Here is a 10000-nt window from a genome sequence, read left to right as displayed (position 1 = left end):
TTTTAGCTACCTCCGAAGGATGGAAGGCTGAGTCAACTGTGAGCCCCATCTGATTGAACTGCTGGCAGTGGGCAGAATTAGCCTGCAATGCTGCATTCTAACCACTGCATCACCAGTGCTTAGATAGCGATAGCACTTAGACTTATATATTGCTTCACAATGCTTTACAGCCCTCTCTAAGCGGCTTACGGAGTCAGCCTTTTGCCCCTCCAACAATCTGGGTCCTTATTTTACCAACCTCAGAAGGATGGAAGGCTGAGTCAATCATGAGCCAGTCAGGATCGAACTGCCGAACTGCTGGTAGTCAGAAGTAGAAGTAGCTTGCAATACTGAATTCTAACCACTGTGCCACCCCGGTTCTTAGGACCATTTCTTTAAAAAATATAATCTTCTTTCTAGGCTAAATACATCGCAGATCCCTTAGTCTTTTCGTGTATCAAATTTATTGAATTTCCCAAATACTGTCCAGTTTGTTGAAATAACACACACGTCCACATGTACAGTAGTGGCCAAAATGGTGGAAATCTTTTGGGAAAAGTATATTTTTGAGGTTTGATGGCTAATAACTCCACTTTTTTTGGGAGTAGTACCATAAAATTATATGTGGAAAGATAATTTAATCAAGAATGTAATACAACAAGGTTTGTTCAATTATCTGTCCTGTATTCTATGAAAAGTCATAGCCAAATAACCAGAAAAAGGAAGCACAACTTGCTTAGGTTGATATCAGGTAGCTTTCCTTCATCTGATTGTAGCCAATGAGTGTGAGTGTTTAGAGAGCCAATCGGGTGTCATCTTGTTTTGGCCATGAGCCAATCAGATCACAGTAGGATTCAGTGATTGATGTCATGTATTGAAGCTGAGAGGAGGACATTTGTCAGTGTGTTATGTGATGGCTATCAAGTTGGTTGGGTTTTTGTGTTCTTTCATTTAGTGAGCTTGTAAAACGTAATAAAATTAAAGCAATGGTGCAAAGAGTTGACGGGTTGCCCAGAAAGCGATGTAAAATAGTATTATGAAGTGAACAAGGCTACAGTTATAAAGAAATTAGAAGAAAAATGGGTGGAAACTTAACCAAAGGTGGCATTTCTACTGTACACTTTTCCGAAAAGGTTTCCACCATTTTGGCCACTGCTGTATATACATCCATACCTATAATTTCAGATTACACTTGGTAATATAATACAAGACAAGTTCATTATGGAGACTTACAGTCCCTGGTCGTGGATAAGGAATTCTTCCTTGATAGGGAATCAGTTGATGGTTGGGTCCTTCCTTGTGGGCAAACGGTCCGTTGAACACTCGCTGAATGTCGGATAAGTGATAGACGCAAACTGCCGAGCCTTTAAATACTGAACTAGGGAAAGGAAGGAAAACACTAAATAAACCAGAGGCATTCATTCTGTTTTCTTACTTGTCTTCCAAAGACTGCCATCTCCAAATCATTACGGCCTGCTTAAAAATAATAGGTTGCTCTTTCTAGATCAGGGGCAGGCAACCTTGGCTCTTTTATGACTCGTGGACTTCAACTCCCAGAATTCCTGAGCCAGCATGGCTCAGCTGGGAAACCTCTCCCTTTCCCCTCAGCGTGGCTGCCTCAGGGATTCTGGGAGTTGAAATCCACAAGTCACAAAGCAGCCTAGGCCTAGGCCAGACGTAGGCAACTTTGGCTCTTTTATGACTCGTGGACTTCAACTCCCAGAATTCCTGAGCCAGCCATGCTGAGGGGAAAGGGAGAAGTTTCCAAGCTGAGCCAGGCTGGCTCAGGAATTCTGGGAGTTGAAGTCCATGAGTCATAAAGCGGCCTAGGCCTAGGCCAGACGTAGGCAACCTTGGCATTTTTATGACTCGTGGACTTCAACTCCCAGAATTCCTGAGCCAGCCATGCTGAGGGGAAAGGGAGAGGTTTCCAAGCTGAGCCATGCTGGTTCAGGAATTCTGAGAGTTGAAGTCCACGAGTCATGAAGGGGCCATAGTTCCCCCATGCTAGCTCAGGAATTCTGGGAGTTGAAGTCCACAAGTGATAAAAGAGCCAACGTTGCCTACTCTTGTTCTAGAGTCATTCAATGGATATTTGACTGATTGGATTTAACGATTTAGTCTGCAACAGTTTAGCGACCGTTCAGACGGCATTGAAAAAGAGCGACTTGTGACTGTTAACATCCATTGCCACATTCCCCAGAGTCATGTGATCGAAATCCTGAGGCATGGCCACCCAAATGTATTGAGAAAAATACGCAGTGGCAACTGCTGCAGCTTTTCCCAACTCAAGAGATAGCTTTGAACTTAAGGACTAAGATCTCTGAGCTTGTGGCTGTTTTCTTGCAGATGTTTCATTACCCAAACTAAGCAACATTGTCAGCGCTGATGATGCTACCTAGTTTGGGTAATGAAATGTCTGCAAGAAAACAATCAAGTTCAGAGGTCACCGAGGACACCAAAGTCCTCTGATTCCTCCTTCCCCCTTCTAGCACTGATGATGTTACCTAGTTCGGTAATGAAATGTCTGCAAGAAGAGCACCAAGCTCAGAGAGAACCAATGACCCTATAGTCCTTGTCTTCCTCCTCCTCCTCCTCCTCCTCTCCTCCTCCTCTTCCTCTTCCTCCTCCTCCTCCCTTCCAGCACTGATTATGTTACCTAGTTTGGTAATGAAATGTCTGCAAGAAGAGCACCAAGCTCAGAGAGCACCAAAGACCCTACAGTACTTCTTCTTCTCCTCCTCCTCTTTCTTTTCCTCCTCCTCCTCCTCCTCCCTTCTAGCACTGATGATGTTATCTAGTTGGGTAATGAAACATCTACAAAAAAACAACCAAGCTCAGAGAGCACCAAGGACCCCTCATTTCAACCTTGTGCTACAAATATTTTCCTTTGTCTGGTTTTGCCCTTAAAATTAATTCATTCAGAAATGTATTCAGAAATATGTTATTCCAATAAATGGACGAGAATTCTATGCGGTAACATGTTCCTGAGATGGAATCAAAGATATGACTGCCAAATGAAATCCATTACATTCCCTACTACAAATTATGCTGGCACATCAATTTCAGAGTTAAAATATGTATTAAAATATATCTGCGGGTTTGTGGCAAAAAAAAAACCTGAATCTGAATCAACCTTGTAGAGGCAGAATAAAAGGTCTGCAGGATTTCTGCATTTCTTTACCCAGCTTCTACGGTTGCAACCCATCTCCCACCCCAACACATGAATTAATCAAACCAAATTCCAAATTAAACATGTGTGGTCAGAAAAATAATATTTCTCCATCTTGACTGTTAAAATCCTTTATGGCTCTTCATGGAGCACAAGAGAGAAGCTCAATTATTCCAATGAATTTTTAATAATAATAATAATAATAATAATAATAATAATAATAATAATAACAACCACCACCACAACAACAATAATAATAGCATCTGGTTGACTGTGCAATGATCCATAATAATAATAATAAAGAACTGAAGAAGATAACAAAATACAAAGACCTACAAATAGAAATAGGAAGACTGTGGCAAAAGCAAGCAAGGGTAGTACCAATAGTCATAGGCTCCTTGGGTGCAATCCCAAAACAACTGGAACACCATTTGAACACCATTGGCATTGACAAATTTGCCATTAGTCAATTGCAAAAGGCGGCCTTACTAGGAACTGCTTCCATCCTGCGACGATATCTGTAATAACATCAAACATCCACATCTGCCTATCCCAGGTCCTTGATAAGGACTCGATAGGTAGACAAAATGCCAAATCCAATCTGAACATCTGGCTGACTGTGCGATGATCCATAATAATAATAATTGTTTGGAGAGAATGGATATTATCCATTCATTATGGCAAAGGACACAACAGCAAGAGAAACAGGCATATTCAGAACATGAAGGCCTGAATACAGTGAGGACAAGAATAATCAAAGCTTCAGGGCAGTGATGGGTGACCGTGACTCATCTCCATGATGTTATGTTGGTGGGGCTTTCTTATGTGAGGCCACCAAATTTTGGGAGCAAGCCAGTGATGGGATTCAAATATGTGAACAACCGGTTCTCTGTGTGGATGCCGCTTCTGGAAGTTCATTCTAGGCCTGGGCAACAAAATAACTAGTTACTGGTTCTGCCGAAGTGGTGCAAACAGGCTGAATCCCACCACTGGAGCAAACCAAAGAGTAAATTGACTCTTGGTTTGAGCAGAGAAGGAGGAGGAGGAGGAGGAGGAGGAGGAGGAGGAGGAGGAGGAGGAGGAGGAGGAGGAGGAGGAGGAGGAAAAAGAAGGAAATAGCTCTTGGTCTGCAGAAAGGAAAGGAGCAAGCAGGAAAAGTGAACGCATATCCTGCAGGGTATGGAGGAATTTTTAGCAACTTGCTTTTTTGTGACTGGCCCATTTTCTAAATTTGTAGCAGCTGAAAGGAGAGGAGGCTATTCCCCAAATTGTGGTTTAAAAAGTGCCAAGTTTGCAACTGAGTGTGCCATTTGAACAGAAACGCTTCATAACTGTAGAATTAAACAGGAAAGTTTAACCGTAAATGTGCAAGAAAAGTTTCAAGCAGCCTATTATTAACTTGCTCAAGAAAGGGAGAGGAGGAGGAGGAGGAGGAGGAGGAGGAGGAGGAGGAGGAGGAGGAGGAGGAGGAGGAGGAGGAGGAGAAGAGAAGAGAAGAGAAGAGAAGAAAGAAGAAGAAGAAGGAGAAGAAGAAGAAGAAGAAGAAGAAGAAAGAAGAAGAAGAAGAAGAAGAAGAAGAAGAAGAAGAAGAAGAAGAAGAAGAAGAAGAAGAAGAAGAAGAAGAAGAAGAAGAAGAAGAATACATTATACATTAGAATGGTATACATTAGAAAAATTGCTATGGATGTCCTTGAAAAATAGCAGTGAGGTGGAAGCAGATGGTTCATTCTTTTTTTAAAAAGCTATCAAAATGGTTACTATTTTTTCCCCTTAGTATTTGCAGAGAGTTTTTTTTTTTCCCCTGTGTAAGAAAATAACTACAGTACTACCAGTATATAGCATAGGAAAGCAGTAGTATCCCAAACACTAAATATTTTTTTCCCAAATTCAAACAGAATTTTTAAAGTGACACAAACATGGTGAGCAATAGTAAAAAAAAAAAAAAAAAGTGCAGTCATGCAGTCTTTTCAGACAGAAATCTTTTTAGAAACATATAATGCATTGTTTTAATATCATTTGTATAGACTTTGGCCACCTAATGAGAAGGAAGGACTCACTGGAGAAGAACAAAATAGACCAGAGAAAACATGCAATCAATGCTTTTAAGAAAGACTCTGAAAAAATTCAAGATTGAGACTATTACTTTTTTGTGTGTTCTCTGTGTTTTCTTTCTTTCTTTTTTTTCCTAACTTTCCTTTTGCTGTGTCTCCTTTCAATATTAAAGCTCGTTTTCCCTTTGAAAAATGTCCTTGCAAAACGTTTCACAAAAATTCCAGTATTTTCTTAAGTATTACTCCAGTCCACATCAGATTCAAAGCACATGTTTGTACAAAGTGCTTCTAAGAGTGTACCCCCCCATTTTGTGGGTTTCCCCCCCACCTTTATATAATGTGGTTTTGTGTGCCTGGCTCATTAAAATGCACACTTAATATGGATTTATCTATTTGCGAAGTGCGTCCCAGAAATTTGTGGAAAATGAAGTTGCTTACATATAACTTTATTTCCGTGTGTGAAAACTCCAGGAAGTGTAAACATTACAATGTTAATCCCAAAAATTATACATATTTCTTCTACATCTGCAAGAAACACTAATCAATATCTCATAGTTTTTGGTAATGCCATCTTTGATGAGGAGATGCAGATGTTATTATATATTTAAAAAAAATCACTGCCAAATAATCATGGCGTAGCATGGTAATTTAATTTCTGGCAATATTGCAAACAATTGCCTTTAATATTATACTTAAATACCTTCCTGAGAATATTCTATAGATCTAAGAACATCAGGTCTAAGAACATTTAAGAACATCCTGTAAAACACCACACAACATGCTTAGAGATACATCTTAATAGGAATCACGTCACTGTATAATAATGCCTTTCGCACTCATGAAAATCTTATTTTAAGGTTTTTCTGAAAATAGATAGGGAAGATTACCTGGAAGTGGTGAAAATGCCATATATACGTGTTGTTCTGGGGTTCTCTGTTTCTAGTAGAAAAACATCCTCTGTAGGGATTAAAAAAAAGTTGCTAATTGAACCAACACATACAATTTTGTGGTTTCTAGATCTTTGCCTTCTTTTATTTATTTTTTAAATGAGTCCCAGACAAATTTATCCCTAGAAATTGAAACAGTCAGAAATGCAAGCGATAAAAGTAAGCACAGACTTAAAGGAAAGGTCAGACTCTTGTGAACATAATATTATAAAATAGATCATGAAATCTAAAAGGATAAGGTTTCATAAGGGACAGGTATTTGTTTCACCTATCCATGGAAAGAAAATTGCATTGTAATATGCTGTCTTAAATTATATATAATGACATTTATATGGCTTGTATAGCATTAACTAATTGAAACAGAATATTCACATTAACAGAAATATTCCTTATCTCAAAGATCCAAGTGCAGTCTATAGCTAAACAATTCTAAATATATATTAAAAAAATAAAATAAACCTTGAAATTATTCATCCACAATTAGGACCCAGATATTAGATTGAATTAGACATGTTATCACTATCATAAGTTGCACAAAACCCGTTTTCCAGTTGTGATAATTCTGCATTTGCATCCATAACCTCTCAAGATGAACGGGCCTATTCAATGTGAAACTGCTTTTGCAATCTGTTTACTCATTCAATCTGTGGCCTTGGTGTCTATGGGTGACCTCATGGGCACCAGTATAACAGAGTTGGAAGGGAAACTTGGAGGTCTTCTAGTCCAACCCCCTGCTTAGGCAGGAAACCCTATACCATTTCGGACAAATGGCTGTCCAGTCTCTTCTTAAAATCTTCCAGTGTTGGAGCCTTCACAGCTTCTGGAGGCAGGTTGTTCCATTGGCTAATTGTTCTCACTGTCAGGAAGTTTCTCCTTAGTTCTAGGTTGCTTCTCTCTTTGGTTAGTTTCCATCCGTTGCGTCTTGTCCTGCCTTCAGGCACTTTGGAGAATAGCTTGACTCCCTCTTCTTTGTGGCAACACATAAGAATCCCTATTCTTGTGGATAATAATAATAAGAATCCCTAAAGATCATCAAATATTTGGACTAACTCCATTTGAGATATCATGATCTTTGGTGATTCTAGACTAAGAAGAATTCAAAGGGTTGCTGGCATCCTCCCCGGAGTAAGACCAGAGCAAGTAAAATACCAATGACCTCATCAGGGATTGCAGACAATGAGATCATGTGTGATACCCCACCAGGGACCTCAAACCTCTCTTTATTATAACCTAAGGGTGGTGTGTAACCAGCTCACCAGCTCATACTGCACCAAAATAATGGAGACAAGAAAAGATAGTCCAGGAACAACTGAGTTGAAGCAGAACATCTTGTAAACTGTTAGATGGATCCAGCTAATTTTCTTATGTTTTGCATTTCCACTGGTGCATAAGAAAATGCCTGGGGAACTGGCTTTGCTAAGAAAGTTTTATATAAATATATGTAAGTATACAGACCTCTGCATTATCGAATTTAGACGATCTCATGGTTGCAAGTTGGAAGGTGGGCATTTTCCCTATTGCAAGCCAGCTAGCAGGCTTCCTCTACTCCCGACAAACTGAGTTTCATAAACAATGTAATTGCACAGAAGCCCATGTTCCCATACCCTTTCTATGATGCCCCAAGATGTGCTCCAATGCTCGCAAATATTTCCAGATACAGAAACCATGCAGATAAATTTTATGTCCCAAAGATGCTTTTCTTCTGGAGGCAACTGGACTTTCTTGTTTCATCCAAGAAGCTTCTTCAGCTCTGACTGGATGGTGGGGAATGGCAGGATTTATACTCCTTGCAGAGAACTGGTCATTTGCCTTCTTTTAGAGAGTCGTTGAGGCCCCTTGGAGCTTTACCTGTGTCCTCAGGGTCACCTGAGTGGTGCAAATGTGTGTGGAGCCTTCTTGGCTGCCGGATTTTTTCCGCCCTGTGTCCCTATATAAACCTCCAAGAGGCCTCAATGACTCTTCAAAAGAATGCAAATGACCAGCTGTTTGCAAGGAGTATAAATACCGTAAATGCCGGCGTACAAGGCGACCCGGCGTATAAGATGACCCCCGTCTTTATAGCCGGGCCGCATTCCTAGAACGTTGTCTTATACGCCGGAAACTACCAGTATTTCCGGTGTATAAGACGATTCGGCGTATAAGACGACCCCCGTCTTTGGCGCCGATTTCAGCGCTCGCGGAAGTCGCCTTATACGCCGGCATTTACGGTACTTCCATTCCCCTCCATCCAGTCAGAGCTGAAGAAGCTTCTTGGATGAGAAGCGAAACGCCTTCAAAAAAAACAAGGCAGTCTAGTTGCCTCGTGAAAAAGCACCTTTGGGATATCCATGACCTGGATGACTAAGACTCTCCATAGACATAAATTTCATGCTTATTATTTTTTAAAGGATGCTAACCCTATACTCCCCTATAAGGTAGCCCAATATTTATGCAACTGCACAATTTTTTAAAGTACAGGTAGTCTTCAACTTATGACCACAGTTGAGACATTTGTTAAGTGAGTGTTGCCTCATTTTGTGACCTTGCTTTGCCACAGTTGTTCAGTGAATCATTGCAGCTGTGTTAGTAACACCGTTGTTAAATGTTGCAAAAGGTGACTACAAAACCACATATCAGTTGCCAAGCATCTGAATTTTGATCATGGGGATGCTGCAAGTGTCATAGGCATCCCCATGATCAAAATTGGTCATTTTTTTCAGTGACGTTGTAACTTTGAATGGTTGAAAGTTAAATACTACCTGTAGATAAACTGATTTATTATCCTATGATTATTTTTCCCCTTCCCTAATGAATGAATGAATGAACGAACCTTTATTATCAAAGTATAACATGTATACAATGAGATTGGCTGAGCCTAATAAGTAATGGCTGTATTCAACATGTTGGAAATGTAAAAAAGTACATGGAATATATTATCATTTATGGTGGATATGCCCAGTTGCGAAAAAATACTGGACTACAATAAGAAGGTGGATCGAAGAAATAATAGACCAACCCATAGACTGGAAACCAGAGATCTTTTTGCTGGGTTTTTAAACAGAAAATATAGTAAAGAAATACGGTACTTAATTCTACATATAACAACGGCAGCAAGAATAGCATATGCACAGTTCTGGAAAAATGAGAATATACCATCAGAGGAAGAAGTGATAAGAAAAATCCTGGACTGTGCTGAGATGGACAAATTAACAAAAGAGATAAAAGAAAAGGAAGACACAGAGTATTATATAACATGGAACAAGTGGTATGACCGGTTGGAGACTAGAAATAATAGAGGAGAATAAATGTGGAAAGGTTAAAAATGGAAAATGTGTGTATAATAATGTATAGTAATAATAATATGTATTATTCTTAGTATGAAGTATAGTATGAAGGAATAAAAATGCAAATAAGAAACAACGGGGCAACAAGGACAAATATTCTAAAGAAGAATAAGGGGGAAAATGTAAATAATAGAAGATTACCGTTACGAAATCGCTGTTAAAAAAAGGGAGGCGTATACACTGTGTGTGTATGTGTGTTATGTTTTGTTTTGTTTTGTTGGTTTAAAAAATAAAAAAATAAAAAAAAAGTAATGGCTGTATTAAAATATTTATCTTTGACTGTACTCTTTTATTGTAAAAGCTGGTCAAAGACCATAATAAAGACATTGGTTTGACGTTGGTCTCTTTATCCATACAGCCAACTGTCCAAGTCACCAATATTTCTTTTTTTAAAAAAAAATCTTTGTTTTATTGATTTTTAATGTACACCTTAATATTTGGTAAACATCGTGTTGTCTGGGTTAATGTTTAAAAAGCAATCAATAGCAATTAATTTGATATGATAGCTTTACTTTATTTCCTCTTCTT

The 10000-nt window shown here is 39.1% G+C and overlaps 1 protein-coding gene across 1 annotated transcript in view; it reads right to left on the bottom strand.

Moving 5' to 3' along the window:
• SEMA3C (semaphorin 3C) overlaps positions 1-10000 on the bottom strand; it is a 79549-nt gene that overhangs the window by 39066 nt on the left and 30483 nt on the right. Inside the window, exons 7-8 of the mRNA XM_039325006.1 lie at positions 6090-6159; positions 1213-1357 (exon numbers count right to left, since the gene is read on the bottom strand). Of these exons, the coding sequence (XP_039180940.1) occupies positions 1213-1357; positions 6090-6159 (215 nt within the window). The remainder of the gene's footprint in view (positions 1-1212; positions 1358-6089; positions 6160-10000) is intronic.

Source organism: Crotalus tigris, unplaced genomic scaffold (assembly GCF_016545835.1).
Source record: "Crotalus tigris isolate CLP2741 ecotype Arizona unplaced genomic scaffold, ASM1654583v1 scf7180000024315.672297, whole genome shotgun sequence".
Taxonomy (NCBI): domain Eukaryota; kingdom Metazoa; phylum Chordata; class Lepidosauria; order Squamata; family Viperidae; genus Crotalus; species Crotalus tigris.
The sequence above is the reverse complement of the archived record's forward strand: the minus strand, read 5'-3'. Positions and strand labels throughout refer to the sequence as shown.